Source organism: Apodemus sylvaticus, chromosome 18 (genome assembly GCF_947179515.1).
Source record: "Apodemus sylvaticus chromosome 18, mApoSyl1.1, whole genome shotgun sequence".
Lineage (NCBI taxonomy): Eukaryota > Metazoa > Chordata > Mammalia > Rodentia > Muridae > Apodemus > Apodemus sylvaticus.
The window spans coordinates 61,610,684-61,636,520 of record NC_067489.1 but is presented as its reverse complement, the minus strand read 5'-3'; the positions used below and the strand labels follow the sequence as shown (position 1 = coordinate 61,636,520).

Genomic DNA, 25,837 nt, shown 5'->3' with positions numbered 1-25,837 from the left:
TATGAGTACTAAAACAGTTTCACATTCTCACTATTCATTACGTGTATGGTAATAATGACACCAGACTTTCCCAAATTGGCATATTTTTCAAATAACATTTATTGACTCAGAAAATGTGATCTCATTTGAGCACTAAATTTGTTTTCCTGTTTTATACATTTCTTTAATACATTAGGCTAAAATTAATGTCATATTTTGTCTAGTTTCTACAGAAATCATTGTGGTAAGTATAAAAATATAATTTTTATAAATTACATTCATATAATTTTTGTAGCTTTCCATAGAGATATGGAAATGTAAATTAACTTACATTTTATATAACTATAACACTACCTAACATTTAATGGGTTGTGACTGTGAGTATACTTTAAAAGTAATTAAAAGTATATTTTTATATAAAAAGCTCATATAGAAAAAGCTTTAATTTTTATAAAAATATATATAAACGTGAGCAAATCTTATTCCCTCCATTTTAGACTCACTTCTCACAAAAGTATTTTTCTGACCTTCAAAAATGGGTTGTAATAAACCTTGCCATAGAACTCTCTTCTGCCTGTGTAGCTAGCAACCTATTTAACACAACTTAATACCAGTTATGCTTTCTTGGTAGGGGATTTAGATTGAGGTAATTTAAATTCTATTTATGCTATCTTCCCTCCACTGAAGATGAGTGAGATTCGCACTGTCAGGGTCTGCCTGAGTGTTCAGCTTACCTGAAGTTAATGGCTCACAAGCTCCGCTGAGTTCCATGCCAACCCATCTCACTCCCTTGTTCTCCAGTCTTCCTTTCTCTCAGATTTAATTGCCTTTTAAAAATTATTTTCAATCATTGATTTAGGATTTATTTTATTCAAAGTGGAATTTTAATACCCCACTCTTAATAAAAGAAAGACATTTTTGAACCTACTTATTTATTTTGTAGCTATTCTGTATCTTGAAAATTTTCAGTGGTCCAGCGGTTGTATGGAGATAAGACTGCCTACCTTATTGCTGTCTAAATATTTATTTTAAAACTTGAATTCATGAAATGAATGACTTTTTGTAAACCATTTAAAACATGTGGGGTCTTTTACATTTCATTAAATGTACATTTTTATCGAAAAAAATTGTTAACATGTTTACTAACCAAATCCTGACACCAAAGTATGCTTAACTCTATAGATTCTATAAATTTAAAATTCACTTTGTTACTTTTGGCCAGACAATGATCTGTGAACAGTAGCATTGATATATAAAATAACTTTGTTTCACTCTTATGACATGGATGTTAGAAGGCACACAGCTGGAGATCTAGTATATCCAAGCATGTGTGCTCTGGGAGCTTTGTGAAGTAGTCATATCACTTGGCAGCACACAAAGTCAGTAATTTGCTATAATGCAAGTTCTCTGATATAACTATGTTCATGTAACAACTCTAAAATTAGTATTTATGTCAATCCTTGAATGGAAACAATGTTGTTTATATAAATTATATAGCTTTAGTTAATTTTGAAAAACTTTATACAAGATTATTATGTAGAGTGATTTTGACCCATGCTCAGTGGAGGAGTCCAGAAGATTGTAAATGCATCCCAGACATTAAATCTTGGTGTCTGGTTTAGCTTTGACTTGATTATGACTGTGCCATGGCTTTTCCCACTTGCACTAAGAAAGTATTTTATTGGTGCTCACAGTTAAGAGACTAAGTTTTAAAAGACTTGATTTTAAAAGAGATTTGGATATTATAAAGGGTATTAATGTGTTAGAATTTGTAAAGATGGTAGGGCTTTTGAAGTTATTTATGTTTTTAATGTAAGGTCTTAGTGTTATTAAGGTTTTAATATAAGGTAGGTAATATAAGGTTTTAATATAAGAAAGGAAGGGTTGAAGATTAATAACAATGTGTTCATGTGTCAAGTTGACAAGGAGTCTGTTGTATTGGTTAGTTTTGTGTGCCAACTTTACACAAGATAGTCATAATAGAGAAAGAAGCTTTAGTTGAGGAAATGCTTCTATGAGATCTAGCTGTAAAGCATTTTTTCAATTAGTGATCAATGAGGGACAGCAGCAGGCTGAGTTGGCCATGGGAAGCAAGCCCATAAGTAGCGTACCTCCATGGCCTCTGACCCAACTTGTTTCTTCAGATATCATCCCTGTTTGAGTTTCTCTCCTGACTTCTTCCAATGATGGATTAGTGATCTAGAAATATAAGCCAAATAAACCCTTCCCCTCATAAAAGAAAAAAAAAAAGAAGAAAGAAAGAAATCAAAAAGGAACGAAAGCCCTAACTCTGCTTCCTATTTATTTGTATGTTCTCATCTGTGAGCTGAGACATCTGAAGAGTTAAGTGCATTGCTCCCTGTCACAGTGTATTATCTAGTCCTTGGTTTATCTTGGACTGCCGACCATGTTCTTAACCACATAAGAGCCAACCATAACCTTGGCAACTGGTGTTGGTAACCTGTTACACTAAGCTTCCTTAGGACATGAGGGAAAAGGGCACCCTTTGTTTTTAATAGGTTGCTACTGGGTAAAGTCCACAGTAACTGTTAGAAGAACAGTTCTAGTGTTCTTATTGGGGATTATGGAAAGTTCTTAGAAATCTGTCAGATTCAAGCTTAAAAATATTTTGGATTGGATGCATAATTAGATCTACTTTACACCTAAGGTTCTGGCTCTTTCTGTTAGCTAAGTGGTATGTTTGGTGCAGGAAAGGAAGGTGGAATTGTATTTGATGTAAGTTGTTATTCAGAGTAAAGTAAGGGAAGACAGGAGATGAGGATTAGGCTGAATGGTGCACTAATGATGATCTTTCCAAATTCTAAACTACAGGAGCTTTTCCATCTTCATAGCTGTGTATTTGCCTTAAAAAAAAAATAAACCACTCTAGATTTCTCATAGTGCTTTGAACATAATAGTATCCATAGTAGTACATAATGGTGAATTAAGAAGTAATTCAGTATGACTTTATTTATTAAAAATGAGTAAGACAAACACAGACATACTGTACATTCTAAAAATTAATAGTTTTTTTCCTTTGGAAATGCATTACTCAGGGGTTTGCTACAGCATCGTCCTAGAAGTATTTTTACAAATTCTGTAGAAAAAATTTGACCATAGGAATCAAATGATTAAAAATGCTCTGACTCAGAACTGCCAGTATTGGGAGAGCTGCATGAACTATCTCAAAACTTCAAAGAAGCATTTCAAAATAGCGTTATGAAGATAATTGCATAATAGTAGAATATAATAAATATACGAAGCAAGTGTACACTATATAGTCTTTTGTATAATAAAGTTATTTAAAGAATTTATGATTCAAAAATTATATTATATTTATTAGCAGAGGTCTGGATATAAACCTCTTCATATTGTGTGTGTGTAGCTAAGGCAAGTTGCATGCAAACAAGAGTAAGTACCATATGTAAATGCCCCCAAGTGACTTTGTTGTTGTACAAATGTGCTGAATTCGGATGTTGTACACTTTCCTTAAGGAACCTTTCTCTGAATTAGATATAAACAAACTGTCAGAGGAAAAGCTCTCGCATCACATATTTCCCCATAACTCCAAGGATATCGAAATCTAAAAAGCATTCTGATATACCTAATGCAATTTATTTAGATTCTAGTTAGATACATATATAAGATAAAATGTATTCAAATTAATTTTGAATTATCTCCAAATATGCAACTGAATATGCATGCTACTCTAATATATTTGTTAATAGTTATTTTTATCAAGTCTTAGAAAATTTTATTCTTAAATCTCAAAAGTTGTTTTTTATGGTTAAATTCTAATCAAGAATATAATATTTGTTGTCATTTCTGCATGCTTAACAATAACAATTATGGGAAAATTTAATATTTATTAATAAAATAAATGTTACTACTTATTCTATATTATTCAGAAAGAAAAGCTATTTAAAAATTTAGTTTTTTTTTCAAGAAGTGAGCCATCAGGTATAAAGAGAAACTAATTTATTCAAATTTAACCTATTCAGCAAAATGATATATATTTGTGGTATTATTTCTGATATACCTAATAAAATAATCACAGATATTCCAATTTTTTTTAGTCAATAGCTTTTAAATATGGGCTTTTATGTTTAAGGGGAAGGATAAAAAGTGTTTTCAAAAATTTACAGAGAAACTAATATCTGTCATTTCTGCTACTTTAACATGGAGAAATTAATACATTTTCAAGTATCAATTCTAGTTACTTATAAGAAGTTAATGAGAAGGAATTATAAGTTAACAGACGCCATGTTTGATGACCTAAGTGTGTCTAGAGAAGAACATGTTATAGGGTAACTCCAGTTGAACTCTTTATGTGTATGTATGTACATATTTTAGAAGTCTTCTACACTAGTATGTTTCTATATGTCCTTTTCAAAGTTGCTTAGTGTTAGTTATATATACTAATTCTATATTGAGTTATATATACTCAATATACTCACTCCTCTGCCCAACCTTACCAATCCACACCCACTTAAACTGTCTTGCTCCATTATTCTGCCTTCCCCTTTAAATCACCTGCATTATAGCTCCCCTTCCTCGGGTAACCTCATCCTCCACGGGCCCTTACCCATTTCCTGATTTCTATGGGACATGTATATCTTAAAACACACTTCAAAGGTCAGCTATAATCCAGGAAAAAGAGAAAAAATAATGTGAGAATCAGAGGCAGCAGAAAACTATAGCAAAGCTGGGCTAGATAAAGCCCTGGGTTAGCAAAACAGGGTGGTTGTGTGTGTGTGAGCTCCCAGCAGGTCTGACAGCATGTACAACATCTGTATAAGCTCAAGCCCCAGACCGTAGTTGAGGAGTTCTTTCAAATGATGGCTACTATAGAAAGCCAGCTTTTCCTAAGCATGTGGTTTATCCATGTCTGCCCATGAATCTGCATTCATGAACTTACTGGCAATGTTAAGTGGATTCTGAGGGGATTTAAAAAGACAGAGACATAGGAAGTCAGAGGGAAAGGTGATGGAGTGATATAAGAGAAATAAGAGGGAAGGATATGGGGTACATTTGATCTAAATCTTTTATATTCATGTATGAATATTAAATGAAATATTTTTAAATTGCTCTCAGAGTATTAACCTATTCCTCCTGTCACTTCTACTGTGGAAATACTGATTGGATTAAAATCAAGAGAACCAGATTGTTGTGGAGCACTACCATAGATATGCTGAGAAAATTTTAAGAGTGATTACACACATGTCTTAGGAACTTGTTTAACCTCTGTTGTGGTTGTAATAGGGTCTTTCTATACCTCTCATCTTTATTCAGACTATAGACAACTTAAAACTTATTTCCAAAAATCTGGTAGTGAATGCTAAAGATCAGCCAAAAAAATAAAGGTTCTCTTTTTTCTACCAGAAATTTCTACTCCAGCACAAATAAGATTGCCAAATGCCCCAACACTAGCACACTCAGAAACCTCTCAGAAAGTCACTCTATGCCCAACACCAAGAGCCTCAGTTGGTGCTGTGAGTGAATGCTCAGAAATCCAGACAATGTCCAGCATCAGTACTTTCAGAAACACAATCAACAGTCCAAAAGTCCTAGCCAAACAAGGGATGAGCTAAACTAAGGCACTATAAATCTTATTTGCTTTATTTTGCAAACCAGGAAACGTGTGGCTTATTTTATCTTTCCTCAGAGTTTACCTCAGCGAACTGAATCCATTCTGATACCATTTGTTTTCGGAACTACTGTCTAAACAGGGCTTTATTTCTTTGCCAGATAAGGATGAGTGTTCAAAGGATAATGGTGGCTGTCAGCATGAGTGTGTCAACACGATGGGAAGCTACACGTGTCAGTGCCGGAATGGATTTGTGTTGCACGAGAACAAGCATGATTGCAAAGAAGGTATGGGGAAAATAATCTCTTCTTGACAATACCTCAGATCTCCCCTGGGCTGAGTAAATGTGGTTCCCATGCTGTTAACCACTTCTGTGAATGGCAGTGATGCTGACTGTACAAACCTCAAAAACAGAACAACAACTGCAACAACAAAATAAACATCCTATGATGCTTAGAGATTGAAAAGATGCTATTGGACACCCCATTAAATGCCCCAAGGCTTTTGCACTTCACACATGGATGTCATTTGGCTTTAACTGTATATAACATACAAGCTGCTGCAGTATAGTCTGCCAAACAAAATTTTACCACAGGGTTCCAGGTCTTTGTAGAGCAATTTCATTACCTTCTCTGCATATAATCCCCTTCAACATAGTTTATATTGGGTATGATATTCCTCCCTGAATATGTCATACATTTCCTACATGAATGACAGCCCTTTAAATATCATAAATATCAAACCGAAATGGTAGATTCTGCACCATTTAAAGTTTTAAGCAAAAGTTTAGGGGAAATAAGCATACTAGTAGTATGATAATAAATTAATTTTTTGCCTATAAGATTTTGTTAAGTGATTCTAATTCTGGCTCCTTTGAGTTAAATGGGCAGTTTTTTTTTTTTTTTTGTTTTTTGTTTTTTTTTTAGTCTTCTTTCTTCTTAGGGGTTTTTGCTGTGTAATTGCCCAATTAGATTAGAGGCACGCTTCCCTTGAAAGGAAAAGTATTAAGAAAAATCCAGTAACTGTCATCATCAATATATAAAGGTTAGCGGGATCTTTCTAAAGTCAACAGCCCCATGAGCAGTATTTGTATACGTCTTAGAAGCATACACCATAGCCTTATGGGTCTTCCTTTCACATATATCACACACTGGGGATATTTTCCCTCCTCTTCCATGAGATAGTGGCATTGTGCAGAACTACATGGACGTGAGGACTTCTGCTCTCCACGTTTATTCACAGGATGTTTATAACTTGGTGGAGCGTGCTACTAAATCAAAGACTGGAACAAAAGGCCCAGTGATTCTGTAGACATGAAGAGTAATTCAAAGAAAGGAAAACAGCTTTTACAGATTATAAGTGGAGTCTGTGCTCAAATCTGTTTCTGACAGTAGCTTTCTGGAACTTATTTTATAGAAAACTTCCTGTTAGACAGAATGATTTCCAGATACTCCCTATTGTGGTTCATTTTTATTGCCAGGAAATGGGTTGAGTTTTCCTCTACTAGTGTTGTAGACTATTATACCTTGTACTACCTAGCAGAGAGACCCCAAAATTGCTATGGGCTGTTGCAGATCCTGCAGAGGCCGCATTTCATAGAAGTCAGGTGTCAGTCCAGATTTTATCTTTTTATTGTTTGGGCCTGATGCCTGCTAGATGAAGTTATTGTCTTGATACATAATTCCTCCTCTTCCTCTTCCTCCTCTTCCTCCTCTTTTCTGTCGAAAATCAAAATCTTCCTATGAGAATATAGAGTGACATAGAAGGTCTTTTAGGAAAGGATGGAACTATCATGACAGCATCAGAAATAATCTTAATTCAGTTTGCAGATGGAGTCTGGGGGAGCCCTGCAATGAAAGAGGTGTGTTAGCTATGTAAAAAAAGAATTCTCCAAATATGGGCTTATCTAAAGTGACACCAGTTTTGAGAAACATGATGACACAATATGATACTTTGCTGGGACACTCACTAAAGTTATTTCAGAGTTTTCCCTATCTTTCATCTTAGAGCTGCATTCCACAAAAAGACTTTTGGATTAATTTATTTTGCTAGCTAAAATGACACTGCAGACATTTAGCTATAGGAGTAGATATTTAAGTATAGGAGGGAAAGAGAAAATATTAACACATGAGTCATACAATGGTTTAACAATGCTAATTATCATTAAGTAATGTTTCTGTTAATACCAGAAAAAGCAGGAAATGACATAGTCCATTGGCTTTTCCCTGTGGTGACATCTTACATATTTTCCTGAGACAGTGTTGATACAGTTGATTTCCAATGCACATCGCTCTACTGAAGTCTGAGATTTCTGATTTGATAGTTTAAAATGGAAGTTTGTATTTTTCTAGACACTTATGTGGTTTGTTGCAAGCCTATATTTCCAGCATTTCAGACTCCAAACACTGCCTGGTTATGCTCAGCAACAGATTTTCTGTAGCAGATGAAAATGGTAACATCGGATGCTGTGATGATGAGCTAGCCTGCAGGGAAACCTTTCAGCAGGGAAGGGAGCAAATCAGCTGCATGCTTTCTGGCCTGCTCCTTCACTAGACTCCTATACCAACTCATACTATTGTTATTGGCACAGCCGAGTGTGAACAGAAGATCCACAGCCCAAGTGGCCTCATCACCAGTCCCAACTGGCCAGACAAATATCCGAGCAGGAAAGAGTGCACGTGGGCCATCAGTGCCATTCCTGGCCACCGCATCAAATTAGTAAGTGATCCCCTTCCCTTGAGTAAGCTGTTTGTCCGTGTCTTTCTTGGCTAACCCACAGAGAGGGGGAAGGATATTTTATTTACCTGATGAGTCAATTGTCCAGGCTTTCCCTTCTACGTACACAAAATACATGGGTGATTTGCCAGATCAAGGTGAAAGCCGTGTTCTCCCAAGGAAAAGTGTTATTAAAATTACTGTAGGCATTAGGATTTCCAGCCTAACATTACAGGCAATTATATTTATAAATGGGAGAATAAATGAAGTAATTTTTAAAAAGTCAGAAATTCATCTGGAAAGCAATCGACTAACTTCACCTAAAAAATATATAATGTATTGTATAAATTCTATTTGCCTCATAGACAAAGCATGGCTGTTAAAAAGAAAACTGATTTTGTCTTATGGTTTGAATAATATTAATTTGCACAATCTATAACCCTTTTTTTATAAATTCGAGTTATTTAGTGTATGAATGCTCTGCTGCATATACGTCTGCATGTCAGAAGAAGGCATTGGATCCCATTACAGATGGTTGGGAGCCACCATGTGGCTGCTGGGAATTGAACTCAGGACCTCTGGAAGAGCAGCCAGTGCTCTTAACCACTGAGCCGTCTCACCAGCCCCAATTTATAACTCTTGATTATGGAATTCTTACATCTTTATACTGCCTTTATAATTACTAATTCAAATAATGAGTGTAAGATACTCTTCTCTCCTATTTTCTTTGAGTCTTGAATTCCTGTCTGGTCACCTAATAATAGACATTTTTTTTTAATCAGGCATAGATTCTATATATTATAAACACGTAGAAACTAAACTACAATACATACATTAGTATAAATATTTCCTACTTATGTCTATTTAGAGGTAGTTCACAAGGCGTCCTTAGATCTCAGTATAGGAGGCACTATATTAAAGAGAAGAAATACTTAAGAAAGAGACTGATTCTCTGAATAGTTCACAGAACCAATCCAGTCAAAAGGTTTATTGTAAGATTCACCTCTTTATTTTTTATTTTTTATTTTTTATTTTTTATTTATTCAATATATTTTTTATTTACATTTCAAATGGTTTCCCTTTTTCTAGCTTCCCACTCCCTGAAAGTCCCATAAGCACTTTTCCCTCTCCCTTTTCCCCCATCCACCTCTTCTCACTTCCCTGTTCTGGTTTTGCCCTATACTGCTACACTGAGTCTTTCCAGAACCAGGGGCCACTCCTCCGTTCTTCTTGGACATCATTTGATATGTGGATTATGTTTTGGGTATTCCAATTTTCTAGGCTAATATTCACTTATTAGTTAGTGCATACCATGATTGATGTTTTGAGACTGGGTTACCTCACTTAGTATGATGTTCTCCAGCTCCATCCATTTGTCTAAGAATTTCATGAATTCATTGTTTCTAATGGCTGAATAGTACTCTATTGTGTATATATACCACGTTTTTTTGTATCCATTCCTCCGTTGAAGGATACCTGGGTTCTTTCCAGCTTCTGGCTATTATAAATAGGGCTGCTATGAACATAGTGGAGCACTTATCCTTACTATATACTGGGGAATCCTCTGGGTATATGCCCAGGGGTGGTATAGCAGGATCCTCCAGAAGTGATGTGCCCAGTTTTCTAAGAAACCGCCAGACTGATTTCCAGAGTGGTTGTACCAATTTGCAACCCCACCAGCAGTGGAGGACTGTTCATCTTTCTCCACATCTTCGCCAACACCCGCTGTCTCCTGAGTTTTTAATCTTAGACATTTTGACTGGTGTAAGGTGAAATCTCAGGGTTGTTTTGATTTGCACTTCCCTAATGACTAATGATGTTGAGCACTTTTAAAGGTGCTTTTCAGCCATCCGAAGTTCTTTGGGTGAAAATTCTTTGTTTAGCTCTGTACGCCATTTTTAAATAGGGTTATTTGGTTTTCTGGAGTCTAACTTCTTGAGTTCTTTGTATATATTGGATATAGCCCTCTGTCGGATGTAGGGTTGGTTAAGATCTTTTCCAAATTTGTTGGTTGCTGATTTGTCCTTTTGATGGTGTCCTTTGCCTTACAGAAACTTCGTAATTTTATAAGGTCCCATTTGTCAATTCTTGATCTTAAAGCATAAGCTATTGGTGTTCTGTTCAGCAATATACAGATTCAACACAATACCCATCAAAATCCCAACTCAGTTCTTCATAGAGTTAGAACAATTCTCAAATTCATCTGGAATAACAAAATACTCAGGATAGCTAAAACTATTCTCAACAACAAAAGAAATTCTGGGGGACTCAATATCCCTGACCTCAAGCAATACTGCAGAGCAATAGTGTTAAAAACTGCATGGTATTGGTACAGTGACAGGCAAGCGGATCAATGGAATAAGGCTGAAGACCCAAAAATGAATCCACACACCTATGTCCACTTGATCCTCAACAAAGGGGCTGAAAACATCCAGTGGATAAAAGATAGCCTTTTCAACAAATGGTGCTGGTTCAACTGGAGGTCAGCATGCAGAAGAATGCGAATTGATCCATCTTATCTCCTTGTACTAAGCTCAACTCCAAATGGATCAAGGACCTTTACATAAAGCCAGACACTCTGATGCTAATAGAAATGGAACTGGGGGAAGATCCTTGAGGATTCACCTCTTTAGATACTTCTTGTTTGTGGAGTTTTTTATTTTTTTCTTTTATCTACAAAATGAACTTATTGAAATATGGCACTATAATAAAATCAGAGATGAAGACAAAAGAGTTATTTCCTATCATGGAACACTCTCTAATTGCTATGTTTGTAAGAGACCCCCCCAAACTGTTGCATCTCAGTTACTAGTTGAAGGATGTTAGATGCTGAGAAGACATGGCCTGGACTAGGGCAGCTTAGTGTTTTACTCCTGTCCAAGGTGCTGATTGACAGAATGATTCTTTGACACCAAATGGGCTTAATAGAAAGCTATTCTGTGAGTAATATTGGGAATATGGTTTTTCTTGATCACATTTACTTATAGAAATCAAATGCATTTTTCTCCGATATTCTAACCATTCTCTTTGAGCTGCTACATTTTGTGTTCTTCATTGAATAGAGGCAGCCTCATTCTTAAATAATAATTCATTGGGCATAGAATTCTAAGACAATTGTAGTTTTCTTTCAGCACCTTTTCAACATTCCCCCATTGTTTTCTAAATATTATAATTTTTACTAGTTTGTTGAAGGCTGTATCCTTAATCTTGTACATGCAATAATTATTTTTCCTGTTGTTACCTTCAACATTTTCTCCTTTAAGCAAAAGCTTAAAAAATACAGTTCCTAGGTTTGCTTGTGTGTGTATGATAGTCTAATTTTGTCAAACTTATTGTTATACAGACTTCTCTCAATATCTTTCATCTCTGTTGTGGCACTTGCCATTAGATTCAACCATTGCTTCACTGAAATCTCGGTAACACTCTATCTCTTTACCTGGGATTGAAATGGCAAAGTTTATGTTATTCCACAACACTTTGATACACTTAATTGTTGTTACTTGATAGGTTTTGAGTTTCAGCTTGGGCAAAACTTTTTTCTCTCCTTTTTTCTTAAAAATATATGTTTTCAGATTTATTTATTTATTTTATGTATATGTGTATACTTCATTCAGAAACATCAGAAGAGGGCACTGGATCCCATTACAGACGGTTGTGAGCCACCATGTGGTTGCTGGTACTTGAACTCAGAACCTCTGGAAGAGCAGTAATTGCTTTTAACTGATGATCCATCTCTCTAGCCCAAAATATATTTTATGCAATCATTCTGATTATGGTTTCCATTTCCCCAAATCTTCCCAGATTGTCCCTGCCCCCTTCTAACCCAAATCTATATCCTTTATTTCTCTTTCTCTGTGGAAAATATATAGACATCTAAACATAATGACAATAAAATAAGATAAGATAAACCAAACTAAACTGAAATGAGACAAAACAAACTGAAGAGGACTCCCCCCCACACCCTGAAAAAAATCACAAGTAACACATATAGGAGCAGAAGCATGAAAATTTCCACACATGGAAATCTCATAGAAACACAGAACTAGAAAAATTATAATATCAGTGCAAAGGACTGTAAGGTTTAAAGAAAATCCTTTAATAAAGCATTATGGGATAGAGAACCTGCAAAAATTCCACTGAATTCACTTTGGTGTTGGCCAACTACTGCTGAGCTGGGCACGAGACCAGGGGTTAAGAATGGTTTGTATACCCAGTGAGATTCCATTGGAGAGAGCTAAAGTTTCTTTTGTGAGTGGTTGTGTCTCTAATTATAGAGATAGCTTCTGGGTAGGGATGGAGGCTTGTTTCCCTACCTCCTCTCTTTGCTGGGACCCCATGTGACCTAGACGTGTGCATGCTCTATGCATGCTGTCATAGTCTCTGTGAGTTCATATGTATGTAGGTCTCATTTAGAAGGCCTTGTGTCCTTAACTATCCTCCGTCTCTATGGCTCTTACAATATTCTGTTTCCTCTTCCTCACAATTCTCTTGAGCTAAGGAGGAAGGGATTTGATGGAGACATCGTGTTGAATACTGAGTATTCCAATGTCTCCTGCTCTCTGCACACTGTCTAGCTGTGAGTCTCTATTTGTTCTCATTTACTGGAAAAGGAACTGTCTCTAAAAGTGGTTGAGATACTAACCTATGAGTCTAGCTTGAATAATTTCTATTTCACCTGTGATTATTTCTTTGTTTCTCTTGAATCAATTGCAAAGATTGTTAAGTACTGTTTGATTGTTTTGCTATTTTTTGTAGTATCCATATTTAACTCATGGCTATAATTTTCACTTTGTTAGTCTGTTATGTTGCCATAACAAAGTATCTCAGACTCGATAACTTAGATGACAAAAATTAGTGCAATTACCGCATGGATATGAAGATTTAAAGCCCCATGTCAAATTGTCCTGTGTGTGTATGTGTGTGTGTGTGTGTCTATGTGTGCTTATGTGTGTGATATGTACTTGATGTGTTAGTATGTGCGTTATTATCCATGGTGTATGGGGTGGATTTGGGAATGTACCATAGGCCATGTTGAAAGGTTGGTGTACCATCTGTGGGGGTCACTCCTGGCCCTTCTGCCTTGTTTGTTTGAGACAGGCTCTCTTAGCTCCGGTGTATGCTGAGCTAGCTAAGTAAAATGCAGGAGACTTACTGCTTCTGCCTTTCATCTTCCCACGAGGGCAGTGCATTCATTACAGTATCTGGCTTTTAAGTGTGTTCGGGTCATTGGCACTCCAGTCATCAGGCCTGTGCAGCACGTGTTTTTACCCTGAGCCATCATCTCAGCTTACGTCACTTCTCCTTACTAAATTAGGAGAAACTCTAGATTTTCTTGATCTTCTTTTGAGGATGTCTGTCCAATGTCAGCATAGTCTTTCATTTAAATATAAAATATTTAAAGATATTATATATATATATATATATATATATATATATATATATATATAAAGATTATACCTATACCTACACACACACACACACACATATGTATATATGTATACATATATATAACTTATATGATCCCATTACAGATGGTTGTGAGTCATCATGGGGTGGCTGGGAATTGAACTCAGGACCTCTAGAAGGCCAGCCAATGCTCTTAACCATCTCTCCAGCCCACAGATCTACTCTTTTCTTTTACGACTTTTTATCTACATTATCTATATAAGGCCTCACCCTCAAAAATAGTTAAAATTTCAATCAATCCCCAAAATATGAACTTTAACTTTAATTTTAAATGTCTCTAAATGGCCAAACCTGTCTTAATTCCAGGGAATGTGTGACAGAGCTTGGATTTTATCTCCTATATTTTATTCAAAGTTGCTTTTAGTTTCAGTCCTACATTTAATCCACTTTGGTTTTGAATTATTATTATTATTATTATTATTATTATTATTATTTAGTACTTGGTATGAAATAAAGGTTTAATTTTTATTTTCATTCACATATCAGTTATTTTTTCAGTATCTGCTATCAAATAAAGCAATTTCCTTATTATGTGTTATTGACATCATCATAAAAAATAAGTTGGGTATGAATGCATGATTTTATTTATGTGCTATTTATTCTGTTCTCCCAGTCTAATTAAGAGGTTTATTTTTTATGCTGCTACTATGTTCTTTTGGCTATTATAGCTTTATGATCTATACTGAAATCAAGATCTATGATATTTCTATCATTTATCCTCATTATTGCTTCATTGTCTTATTCCCTTGAAGTCTTATTTCCAAAAATAAGTTTGGGCCAGATTAGGAATTTACTAGGTCATCTTTTCTAGACTAAAATTCTGGAGGCATTGTGTGTTTATTATTTGTCTACTTTGATGGTTTCACACATGGATAGAATGAATGAATTTCAGTCACTTACCTCTCCAACTATCTTTTCTCATCCCTGATCCCTCTCTAGCTGAGAAGGAGTATTTCCATTCTTTTCATGTGATCTTTTTATGTCTGACACAGTTGTGTTGCTTTAAGACACCAATTTAATACTCATTTTCTATAGCAGAGGTAGAAAATGGGCACATTAACCTCAGTTATAATGGCTGCATATTCCTGTGATTTTTTCATGAAAATATCAGATCATTGTATTATAACATTGACCACAAAGATGACTTAATCAGCGATGCTTAGACAAAGTCTACTAGAAATCTTATATAAGTCTACAGTTATGAATGAATGAGGCTGTGGGCCTTTATGCGTGCTTTCATTGTGACCTGTCTCAAAAAAATACAATAGGACATTTTTTTTCCTTTTTTAAAATTTTTCTATATTCTTTGTTTACATTCCAAATGATTTTCCCTTTTCTGGTTCCCCCCTCCCCCTAAGTCCTATAAATCCTCTTCCCTCTGCCAGTTCCCCAATCAACCCCCTCCCATTCCTCTGTTCTGGCAAGCCCCTACAATGCTGCATCAAGTCTTTCCAAGGCCTGGGGCCTCTCCTTCCTTCTTTTTGGGAATGATTTGATATGTTGGTTGTGTTTTGGGTATTCTGAGCTTCTGAGCTAATATCCACTTATCAGTGACTGCATTTCTTGTGTGTTCTTTTGTGAAGGCGTTACCTCACTTAGTATGATATTTTCAAGTTCCCATCATTTGCCTATGAATTTCATAAATTCATTGTTTTTAATTGCGGAGTAGTCTTCCATTGTGTAAATATACCACATTCTCTTATTCCATTCTTCCATTGAGGGACATCTGGTGTCTTTCCAGCTCCTGGCTATTATAAATAAGGCTGCTATGAACATAGTGGAGCATGTGTCCTTATTGCATGCCAGGGAATCCTCTGGGTATGTGCCCAGGAGTGGTCTATAGGGTCCTCCGGAATTGTCCTGCCCAGTTTTCTGAAGAATCATCAGACTGATTTCCAGGGTGGTTGTACCAGCTTGCAATCTCACCAGCAGTGGAGGAGTGTTCCTCTTTCTCCACATCCTCACCAACACCTGCCTGAGTTTTTAATCTTAGCCATTCTGACTGGTGTGAGGTGAAATCTCAGGTTTGTTTTGATTTGTATTTCCCTAATCACTAATGATGTTTAACATTTCTTAAGGTGCTTCTCAGCCGTCCAAAGTTCTTCAGGTGAAAATTCTTTGTTTAGCTCTGTACCCCATTTTTAATAGGGTTATTTGGTTTTCTGAGGTCTAACTTCTTGACTTCTTTATATATATTGGATATTAGACCTCTGTCAGATATAGGGTTCATGAAGATCTTTTCCCAATTTGTTGGTTGCCCTTTTGACGGTGTCCGTTGCCTTACAGAAACTTTATAATTTTATGAGGTCCCATTTGTCAATTCTTGATCTCAGAGCATAAGCTATTGGTGTTCTGTTCAAGAACTTTCCCCCTGTGCCCATGTCCTCAAGGGTCTTCCTCAGTTTCTTTTTCTATTGATCTGCCTGCCTGTCACTGCACCAATACCAAGCATGTTTTTAACACTATTGCTCTGTAGTACTGCTTGAGGTCTGGGATACTAATTCCCCCAGAAGTTCTTTTACTGTTGAGAATAGTTTTAGCTATCCTGGGGTTTTTGTTATTCTAAATGAATTTTAGAATTCCTCTTTCTAACTCTATGAAGAACTGAGTTGGGATTTTGATGGGGATTGTGTTGAATCTGTATATTGTTTTTGGCAAGATGTCCATTTTAACAATATTAGTCCTGCCAATCCACGAGCATGGAAGATTTTTCCATTTTCTGAGGTCTTCTTCGATTTCCTTCTTCAGCGACCTGAAGTTCTTGTCATACAGATCTTCTACTTGTTTGGTTAGAGTCACACCAAGATACTTTATATTGTTTGTGGCTATTGTGAAGGGTGTCATTTCCCTAATTTTTTTCTCAGTCTGCTTATCCTTTGAGTATAGGAAGGCTACTGATTTGCTTGAGTTGATTGTATAACCAACCACTTTGCTGAAGTTGTTTATCAGCCATAGGAGTTCTCAGGTGGAGTTTTTTGGGTTACTTAAGTATACTATCATATCATCTGCAAATAGTGATAGTTTGACTTCTTCCTTTCCAATTTGTATCCCTTTGACCTCCTTATGTTGTCTAATTGCTCTAGCTAGTACCTCAAGTTCTATATTGAAAAGATATGGAGAGAGGGGCAGCCTTGTCTCGTCCCTGATTTAGGTAGGACTCCTTCAAGTTTCTCTCCATTTAGCTTGATATTGGCTACTGGTTTGCTGTATATTGCTTTTACTATGTTTAGGTATGGGCCTTGAATTCCTGTTCTTTCCATGACTTTTAGCAGGAAATGCTGCTGAATTTTGTCAAATGCTTTTTCAGCATCTAATGAAATGTCCATGTATTCTTTTTCTTTGAGTTTGTTTATGTAGTGGATTGCATTGATGGATTGCCATATATTTAACCATTCCTGCACCCATGGGATGAAGCCTACTTGATCATGGTGAATTATCATTTTGATGTGTTCTTGGATTTGGTTGTCAAGAATTGTATTGAGTATTTTTGCATCGATGTTCATAAGGGAAATAGTTCTGAAGTTCTCTTTCTTTGTTGGATCTTATCAGCGTAATTGTAGCTTCATAGAACAAGCTGGGTTGTGTTCCTTCTATTTCTATTTTGTGGAATAGTTTGAAGAATGTTGTTGTTAGATCTTCTTTGAAGGTCTGATAGACTTCTGCTATAAAACCATTTGGTCCTGTACTTTTTTTTTTTGGTCGGGTTTCTATGACCTCTTCTTTTTCTTTAGGGGTTATGGGTCTGTTTAGATGATCTATTTGATCCTGATTTAATTTTGGTATTTTGTATCTGTCTAAGAAATTGTCCATTTCCTCCAGATTCTCCAGTTGTGTTGAGTACAAGCTTTTGTAGTAGGACCTGATGATTTTTTGAATTTCCTCAGTTTCTGTTGTTATATCTCCCTTTTCATTTCTAATTTTGTTAATCTGGATACTGTCTCTTTGCCCTTTGGTTAGTCTGGATAAGGGTTTATCTATCTTGTTGATTTTCTCAAAGAACCAGCTCCTGGTTTTGTTGATTCTTTGTATGGTTCTCTTTGTTTCCACTTGATTGATTTCAGCCCTGAGTTTGATGATTTCCTATCTTCTACTCTTCCTTGGTGAATTAGCTTCTTTTTGTTCTAGGGATTTCATGTGTGCCATTAAACTGCTATTGGTATGCTCTCTCCATTTTCTTTTTGGAGGCACTCAGGGCTATGAGTTTTCCTCTTAACACTGCTTTTTTTGTGTCCCATAGATTTGGGTATGTTATGCCTTCATTTTCATTAAATTCTAAAATGTCTTTGATTTCTTTCCTTATTTCTTCTTTGGCCAAGTTATCATTGAATAGTGTATTGTTCAGCCTCCATGTGTATGTGGGCTTTCTGTTGTTTTTGTTGCTATTGAAGACCACTCTTACTCCATAGTGATCTGATAGGTGGCATGGGATTAGTTCAATCTTCTTATATTTATCGAGGTCTGTCTTGTGACCAATAATATGGTCAATTTTGGAGAAGGTATCATGAGGTGCTGAGAAAACAGTATATTCTTTTGCTTTAGGATAAAATGTTCTCTTTCTATATATGTATGTATATCTGTTAAATCCAATTTGTCCAAAGCTTTAATTAGTTTCACTTTGCCCTTGTTTAGTTTCTGGTTTTCTGATCTGTTCCTTGAGGGGAGGGGAGTGTTGGAGTCACCCATAATTATTGTGTTAGGTGTGATGTGTGCTTTGAGCTTTAGTAAAGTTTCTTTTACAAATGAGGGTTCCCTTGCATTTGGAGCATATATGTTCAGAATTGACAGTTCTTCTTGGTGTATTTTTCCCTTGACCAGCAAGAATTGTCCTTCTGTGTCTCTTTTGAGGACTTTAGGTTGAAAGTCAATTTTATTTGATATTACAAGGGCTACTCTGGCTTGTTTCCTGAGACCATTTGCTTGTAAAATTGTCTTCCAGCCTTTTACTCTAAGGTAGTGTTTGTCTTTGACACTAAGGTGTGTTTCCTGTATACAGCAAAATGTAGAGTCCTGTTTATGTATCCAGTCCATTAGTCTATGTCTTTATATTGGGAAATTGAGTCAATTTATGTTAAGAGATATTAAGGAATAGTGAGTATTACTTCCTGTCATTTTTTATGTCATTTTTATATTTGAGTAGTTGTCTTCTTATAGGTTTGATAAGAGAATGTTACTACCTTGCTTTTTCCAGGGTGTAGTTTCCCTCCTTGTATTGGCAATTTCCACCTATTATCCTTTGAGGGTTGGGTTTGGGAAAAAATATTGTGTAAATTTGGATTTGTCATGGAATATTTTGGTTTCTTCATTTATGGTGATTGATAGTTTTGCTGAGTATAGTCTTGCCTGGCATTTGTGTTCTCTTAGAGTCTGCAAGAGATCTGCCCAGGATCTTCTGGCTTTCATGGTCTCTGGTGAGAAGTCTGGTGTAATTCTGTTAGGTCTTCTTTTATATGTTACTTGGCTTTTTTCTCTTACTGCCATTAATATTCTTTCTTTGTTTAGTACATTGGGTGTTTTGATTATTATATGACAGGAGGTATTTCTGTTCTGGTCCAGTCTGTTTGGAGTTCTGTAGCCTTCATATATATATTCATGAGCATCTCTCTCTTATGTTAGGGAAGTTTTCTTTCATAACTTTGTTGAAGATATTTTCTGGCCCTTTAAGTTGTAAATTTTCACTCTCATCTATATCTATAATCCTTAAGTTTGGTCTTCTTATTGTGTCCTGGATTTCCTGGATGTTTTGGGTTACAAGCTCTTTACAGTTTTGTATTTTCTTTGAATATTGAGTCAATGGTTTCTATAGTATCTTCGGCATCCAAGATTCTTTCTTCTATCTCTTGTATTCTGTTGTTGATGTTTGCATCTCTGGCCCCTGATTTCTTCCCAAGATTTTCTATCTCCAAAGTTGTCTCCCTTTGTGATTTCTTAGTTGTTTTTACTTCTGTTTTTTTTTGACCCTGGATGGCTTTGCTCAGTTCCTTCACTTGTTTGTGTTTTCCTGTAATTCTTTAAGAGATTTTGGTGTTTCCTCTTTCATGACTTCTGCCTGTTGACCTAAATTCTCCTGTATTTCTTAAAGTGATTTTTGCATTTCCTCCTTATTGGCTTCTATCTTTTGGTACATATTCTCCTGAATTTCTTTAAATGATTTTTGTGTTTCCCTTGTAAGGTTTTCTACCTTTTGATCCATTTTCTCCTGTGTTTCTTTAAGAGATTATTTATGTCCTTCTTGTGTTCCTCTAACCACATCATGACCAGTGATTTTAAATCCAAATCTTGTTTTTCTGGTGTGTTGGGGTATCCAGGACTTGCTGTTGTTGGAGAATTGGGTTCAGATGCAGCCATATTACCTTGATTTCTGTTAGTATCGTTCCTGTGTTTGCGTTTTGCCATCTGTTATTTCTGGTTAGTTGATCCTGTTGTCACTGCCTGGTGCTTGAACCTCCTGTGAGCCTGAAAGGCTATTCTACACAGCTGGATGACTGGGCTTCCCCTGGCACAGATTGGTGATGTGCTTCACTCCTCTTGGGTGCCATTGGAGCCCTGGTGTGTCTTTCCCCAAGCAATGTTATACTTAGTTTGTCTCTGTGAACCTGGTGCTTCCCATCTGCTTTGTCAGGGAGTGAAGATGGCCGATGCTGTGGGGACCTTTTCCAAGTGATGATCACTCTGCATGGCAAATGACCCCTGACAGGGTTGGCACACAGAGTGCCTGCAGACCTGCCCAGGCCCCGGGTGCAGGCAAAAGCCTGACAGGCTGAGACCCAAGTGATGTTAGCCTTGGGCTATGTCTGCATACCTGGCACTGTCTGTTAGATCTGTCTGGTGTCCAGGAGCCAGGATGGTGGTGCACTTCTCCAAGTGCCGGTCAGTCTGCAGGGCAAACGACCCCCTACAGTGTTGGCACTCAGAGTGCCCACAGAGCTGCCCAGGCTCTGGGTACAGGCTAAAGCCTGACAGGCTGAGACCCAAACAATGTTAGGCTCGGGCTATGTCTGTGTACCTGGCACTGTCTGTTAGATCTGTCTGGTGTCTGGGCACAATTGGACATTAAATTGGTATATTTTTCTATTTTAGATTAATCTTTATAAAACACACATGCACACACACACACACACACACAAAGTATAGACATGCTAAATAGAGGAAATTGCTTATCATGTTTTCTACTTGATTTATCATATACTAGTCACAGATTATAAAATTTAGTATCAATATGTAGAAGGCAAAGATATTTACATACAACTCATAGAATTTCCTACCATAGCACAATGGAATTGTCCTTATCTCAATTATGAAAGAGCTACTGAATAGAAAATGACCTTCCCCAAATGATTGGCCTTGTGTAGCACTTACCATTTTCCCTGGTGGCCTCTAATCTTTCTCTTTCAAATATTTTGCTTGAATCCAATAATGTTTCTCACCTATAATAAAAAGCCAAAGACACTTCATATCTCACAGGTGATCAATTTATTTCATTATCCTTTTCTCTTCCTTCCTTCCTTTCTTCCTTCCTTCCTTCCTTCCTTCCTTCCTTCCTTCCTTCCTTCCTCCCTTCCTTCTCTTTTTCCTTTTCTGCTTTTCTTTTTCTTATTTTTGTTTTTTTTTTTTTTTTTGGATTCTTTAACTCTCTTAGTTTGAAATGTCACCTAAGACATTATGTTCAGCATCTTATTGATTCTTTGTGAACATTTGTGTGCCTGGCCCTGTCATTCCTCTAATGCTTATATTGTGAATGAAAGAACCCCTGTAGAAGCTGTCTAAGAAGATGGCATAGGCTGGACAAGGGTAAGAATATGCAGTGTAAGTTTCCATTCTACATAGAAACTCATGGAATAGAACAGATTTCTAGAAACACATGATCATTACATGCATAGACTACTAGCAAAACAAGAGCTCACTTTCTTTTACTTAAAGTGGATTCCTTAACCTTAGTTTGATTTATTAAAGTACATTTAACTTTCTAATCATAATTCATAGTTATTTCTTGTGTTTTAGCCTTCCTATAACCTAGATTGCTGCCCCCATCCAAGATTGTACAAATATAATCTTTTTTTTATTATTCGATATAATTTATTTACATTTCAAATGATTTCCCCTCTTCTAGCCCCCCCACTCCCCGAAAGTCCCGCAAGCCCCCTTCTCTTCCCCTGTCCTCCCACCCACCCCTTCCCACTTCCCCGTTCTGGTTTTGCTGAATACTGTTTCACTGAGTCTTTCCAGAACCAGGGGCCACTCCTCCTTTCTTCTTGTACCTCATTTGATGTGTGGATTATGTTTTGGGTATTCCAGTTTTCTAGGTTAATATCCACTTATTAGTGAGTGCATACCATGATTCACCTTTTGAGTCTGGGTTACCTCACTTAGTATGATATTCTCTAGCTCCATCCATTTGCCTAAGAATTTCATGAATTCATTGTTTCTAATGGCTGAATAGTACTCCATTGTGTAGATATACCACATTTTTTGCATCCACTCTTCTGTTGAGGGATACCTGGGTTCTTTCCAGCATCTGGCAATTACAAATAGGGCTGCTATGAACATAGTAGAACATGTATCCTTATTACATGGTGGGGAGTCTTCTGGGTATATGCCCAGGAGTGGTATAGCAGGATCTTCTGGAAGTAAGGTGCCCAGTTTTCGGAGGAACCGCCAGACTGATTTCCAGAGTGGTTGTACCAATTTGCAACCCCACCAGCAGTGGAGGAGTGTTCCTCTTTCTCCACACCCTCTCCAACACCTGCTGTCTCCTGAATTTTTAATCTTAGCCATTCTGACTGGTGTAAGATGAAATCTTAGGGTTGTTTTGATTTGCATTTCCCTAATGACTAATGAAGTTGAGCATTTTTTAAGATGCTTTTCCGCCATCCGAAGTTCTTCAGGTGAGAATTCTTTGTTTAACTCTGTACCCCATTTTTTAATAGGGTTGTTTGGTTTTCTGGAGTCTAACTTCTTGAGTTCTTTATATATATTGGATATTAGCCCTCTATCTGATGTAGGATTGGTGAAGATCTTTTCCCAATTTGTTGGTTGCCGACTTGTCCTCTTGATGGTGTCCTTTGCCTTACAGAATCTTTGTAATTTTATGAGGTCCCATTTGTCAATTCTTGCTCTTAGAGCATACGCTATTGGTGTTCTGTTCAGAAACTTTCTCCCTGTACCGATGTCCTCAAGGGTCTTCCCCAGTTTTTTTTCTATTAGCTTCAGAGTGTCTGGCTTTATGTGGAGGTCCTTGATCCATTTGGATTTGAGCTTAGTACAAGGAGACAAGGATGGATCAATTCGCATTCTTCTGCATGAAATATAATCTTAATATAGATATCTCTTGATGGTTTTAGTAGAAAATCCTTAGGTTTGGTGTGGATGCTTAATAATTTAGGGTCCTGAATTGTAGCTCAGTGATAGAGGATGTGCCCAGCAACTCTGAAGCCCTTGTTAAATCTGCAGCACAGAAAGAATAAAGTAAAATTACACCATTTTAATCAATTAAAGGTGTTGAATGTCCTGTGTCTATTTATTAATCAGTGCATGTCCTATAACACTGTATCGTGAGTGAATCATATTTACTAGTTACTATTGTGTCAATATGACAAAAAAACCTGAAATAAAAACAATGAAAAAGGAAACTGCCTATGTTGGTTCATGAGTCCACAGGATGTAGTTCAGCGTGGTGAAGAAGGCATGGCTGAACAGCTCAGGTCATTGTGGTGGGACAGTGTGATAGAGGCTATTCACATCACAAGGCAGGGAGGTAGGACCATGGGTTAGTATAACCTTCAATGACCTGTCGCTACTGTCCTACTCTGCCAGTGAAGCCCCATGTCCTAAATGTCTCATAATCTCCCCAAAATAGCAGCACCAGCAGGCAACAAGCATGTAGTCATCAATCCGTGAAGGACAGTCCAGATACAAAGTGCAGTGTGCACCTTATGACCAGAAGTCTATGCAGAATTTTTTTAAAGTACTATTTCTGAGGAGTTCCCCCAGTAACTGTATGGCCTAGATTTTTTTTTAAATTGAGATATAGTAGTTGCATATAGATGCTCATCTATGCACGTGTTTTTCTGGCACAAAGGCCAGACCTCTGGGATCTCTAGCTGAAGCCCTCTGACCCTCTATGGAGCTGCATGCAACTTACTTTAGGGTTGATTTTTGGAATGAAAACCTTCACCCTCATTCTCTGCAGTCGACCTAACAAGCAGCTGTTTATTTCAAGTGGAAAACTCATTAATAGTCCAATAAATGAGAGCCACTTGAGTCGTGTAAGTATATATTAGCTGTGGAATCATTGAATAATTTAACTCTTTGTCAACTCAGGCTGATCCCAGTAGCAGTTTGATGGAGAGCTGAAGTCACTTGGCTCTCAGTAAGTGTCTGTATGGCCCACAGCCTGCTAGGGCAAAGCCCCTTTATTTGATGTTAACTTCATTCTGTTGAAGAGATGTTATTCACTCTGAACATCCTGAATGTCACCAGAGGGTGAAATAGTCACTCATTTTCCAGTGAGGCAGTGAGTGGGCTTAACAGATTCAGTAAGTCAATTCTGATCTGCTTTTAGCCATTTATGGGGTATCCTTTACAAAATGATTACTCCAGTTCTTCACAAAATGTTCTCTGCCTGGGAGATTCTTATGTTTTCTGTTTATAGAAAACTGTTATTCACAACCAGAAATGATAATTTCTTGACATGTGTTCTAGTTAGGGATTCTATTGCTGTGATAAAACATCACTCAAAAGCAGCTTTGTGAGGAAAGGGCACATTTCGACTTTCAACTCCCAGGTCTTTATACTCCATCACTGATGGGAATCTGGTCAGGAATTCAAAGCAGGAATCTAGAGTCAGGGACTGAGGCTGAAGCTATGAAATAACTGACACTGCTTACTGGCTTACTCCTCATGGCCTGCCTAGCCTGCTCTCTTGCAGCACCCAGGACCACCTGTGCAGGGATATCACCATCCACACAGAGCTGGATTTTTTCCACATCAACAACCAACAAAGAAAAAGCCCTACAGACTCGCCTTCAATCAAGTCACATGCAGGCCTTTCCCCAATTGAGAGTTCTTCTTCCAAAACCACTCTAGTTCATGTCAAGTTGACATAAAAGGAACCCATATAACATGCGATGGTTTTCAGACACTGATTTCCCGAAACAATGTCTTATTATCTTATGGTAACATTGTTCATTGTTCAGAGGCTTGGTTTCCTACTTAATAAAGAATTTGGCTATAGCAGAGCCAATTTTTCTCTTAGTGGTTTCTTACCAGTTCCATGCTGATTCTAGGAATGTGGATGTGTGCCCAGTTGTAACAGGCTGATTGAATAACATCTCACAAAAGGCATGAAACCAGAAAGTTTGATTGGCCATATCAACAAAATTTTCAGGGTGAGATGAAATAGGTGGTTAGTCTATTTGACTTATGTATGAATTGACTGATGTAGTCAAGCTTCTAGACACCAACTGAGGCTCATCTGCATCCCATGCACTATGTCTACTTTATTGTACTCAAGACGTAGATGACAAGAGACTGACACATTTAACTTACAGCGTGACCCCTCTCAGTGACTGCCTACTTTGTTTGATGCACTGCAGGGTAAATAATTTCTGAGACTTATTCCTTATTCACTGTGTTTCCTTATGCAGTTCTGATTTCCAATGAGATTTTTTATGCTATAGTCAATCTTATTTTTGTGTTTTCTGTGGACTGAGCATTGCTCTTGTCTCATGGTATTCACAACAAGCAATATCTCATTCATTAATACAATATTTTTGTTAATCTTTCAAGTAGTATGTAATGTAATAGCATGTACATTGTCCCCTTCTCTTGATCTTTTTAGTATCTCCATTACTTTCTCCTACTTGCAACTTAGTATAAATTTCTTCATTCATCTTTTCTCTTCCAAAAGCAGAAGATTGATCCCAGCATAGTGTGGGATACATATAAAGGGTAACAGTGAAAGTTCACTTTATTAATGTGTCTTCAATTAGAATGGCATTTATGACAACTTTCCAGAGTTGCTTCAGAGAAAAAAATCATTCACAAATATACTGCAAGAATTATAGTAAAATGATTGATGCATATTTTGTATTT

The 25,837-nt window shown here is 36.9% G+C and overlaps 1 protein-coding gene across 1 annotated transcript in view; it reads left to right on the top strand.

Annotated features, from left to right (window-relative positions):
- Positions 1–25,837, top strand: part of Tll1 (tolloid like 1) — a 198,884-nt gene that overhangs the window by 159,332 nt on the left and 13,715 nt on the right. Inside the window, exons 17-18 of the mRNA XM_052162659.1 lie at positions 5,728–5,853; positions 8,157–8,284. Coding sequence (XP_052018619.1) covers positions 5,728–5,853; positions 8,157–8,284 — 254 coding nt within the window. The remainder of the gene's footprint in view (positions 1–5,727; positions 5,854–8,156; positions 8,285–25,837) is intronic.